The following is a 1,906-nucleotide window of genomic DNA, read 5'->3' on the forward strand; positions in this document are numbered from 1 at the left end:
TGAACCCCAGAGGACGGCTTTGGAGAGCACGAAGGCAGTCAAAGAGCAAGACCCACTTCAAGATGCAAGGTCTGGAGATCAGCACAGTACTTCTGTGGTTACAGCCCCTGTCCAGATCACCCTCACTGAGACAGAAAGTGCCAGGGAAGCTGCCAGCGAAGAATCGAGCCCGACTCAGCCAGAGACCGGCCTGAAGCCGAACCACGAGGTGGTACCAACAGTGACGGTGTCAGAGCCAGAAGATGACAGCCCAGGGTCTGTCACACCACCATCCTCTGGCACAGGTAATGCTGGTGCACGGCACTGATGTTTTTTGGTATTCAGAGAGTGGTTGCAGTTGTAGCCCTACACATTGGAGAATTACTGTAGGTTTGTGGGGTGAGTCTGAAGGGGTGTGAGCAAACATTAACAGGTCTCCATGGCTGGAGGTGTTTCTGCTCTGCTTGAGCACCACTTTGCATTGCCAAACCCAGTAGGATGTGTGTGCTGCCTCTCACTAACATGCTGCTCAGGACAGGCTACCCCTTCCATATGAAAAGAGGGGAAGGAAGGGCTGGCAATCCACAGGAATAAGTTGCTGAGAGCTGTTTAAAGCACAGCTGGATCAGATCAAAGCTTGCTGAGCCCCATCCCCATGGGCATCTCTCCTTGAGGGCAGGTTGTGAGCTGGCAGGTGTCATTGCAGGTAGTACCAGCCAGGAGATGATTTGGGCTGGGTCCTGGTGATTTTGGCATCTTTTGGTCACCCTGGCTGGGCACGCTCCCCAGAGGAGAGAAGGTGTGTGTGAATGGGGCACTTAATGCCTGTTTTAACATTTCTTTGCTCTTGCTGAGAATAAGATTAAATTGTTAAAAAAAAAAAAAAAAAAGTTGCTGCTTCCAAGTGAAAATGCTGCTTTTGGAAAGTGCTGGGGAAGGAAGTACTGTCACCTCATTTACAAAGGTGACTGGAGGGACAAACAGCCAGTCTCTTTTAAAAGCTCCCGGATTGTATTGGGGAGGCACCAAAATCCCACATTTACACATTTTGTTATTGTCTGATTACTGCAGTAGTACATATTTTTTATTCCTCATTTTCCCTATTATACACTGCTATAACTATGAAAGCAGTTTTGGGTTGTTTTTTTTAAAATTATTTTAATTTTTTTTAAAAAGGAATAAAGTTCTGTGACAGGAAACAGATTTTTCGGACTTGAAACTAAATTTAAATATTCTAGTTCAAAACCCTTTGATAATGAACATTTGGCATTTGACACGAACACCCCCAAGCTGAAATTTCTGTTGGTTTAATGGCATCTCGAAGCATTTAAAAATAAACTGGAATTTCCTTAAAAGGACAGTCTGGGATTTCCACTCACACTAAGTATCCTCAGGGAAACACCATAATCCTATCAAAAACTGAGTGTGCGTTTGTACACTTTTTACTCACAAAAAAGAGAGCCCCCTGCAGCTGGGAGTTTATCCTGTCTGCATCAGCCAGCAACTTGAGATAATAAATGTTAGAGTCCTGTTTTTCTTCTTCCATCTGACTGTGTGACACCACACACCACTTCTGATGCATGATGGTTTTTATCGATTTACACTTTTTGCAGTACAAGGTAATTAAGAACTTCAGCCACTAACTTATTTATTTAGTCCTTGGCAACTGTTCCAGGCTGGCTCCATAACACCTGATAAGTGTAGGCCATCATAACAGCTACTATCCTTGGCTGAGCCTCATGGCATGTCTTACTGGGAGGCACTGGTGGAGCCAGCGGGATTTTGCTTGCATGGAAATGTTCATCTCCATGGGCAAATCTGATGGCCAGCACTGCTCAAAGAGCCCTGGGAGGTCCCACCACCTTGCATCAGGGTGCTAGAAAGCCAGATGCATCAGGTTGTTTCTTATCTATTGCCTTAGGGAAAG

At 45.4% G+C, this 1,906-nt stretch overlaps 1 protein-coding gene across 1 annotated transcript in view; it reads left to right on the plus strand.

Annotated features, from left to right (window-relative positions):
* The window catches only part of RTN1 (reticulon 1), a 125,236-nt gene that overhangs the window by 70,486 nt on the left and 52,844 nt on the right, over positions 1-1,906 (plus strand). The window contains exon 3 of the mRNA XM_010000685.1: positions 1-284. Coding sequence (XP_009998987.1) covers positions 1-284 — 284 coding nt within the window. The remainder of the gene's footprint in view (positions 285-1,906) is intronic.

Source organism: Chaetura pelagica, unplaced genomic scaffold (assembly GCF_000747805.2).
Source record: "Chaetura pelagica isolate M959 unplaced genomic scaffold, ChaPel_1.0 scaffold36, whole genome shotgun sequence".
NCBI classification, from domain to species: Eukaryota; Metazoa; Chordata; class Aves; order Apodiformes; family Apodidae; genus Chaetura; species Chaetura pelagica.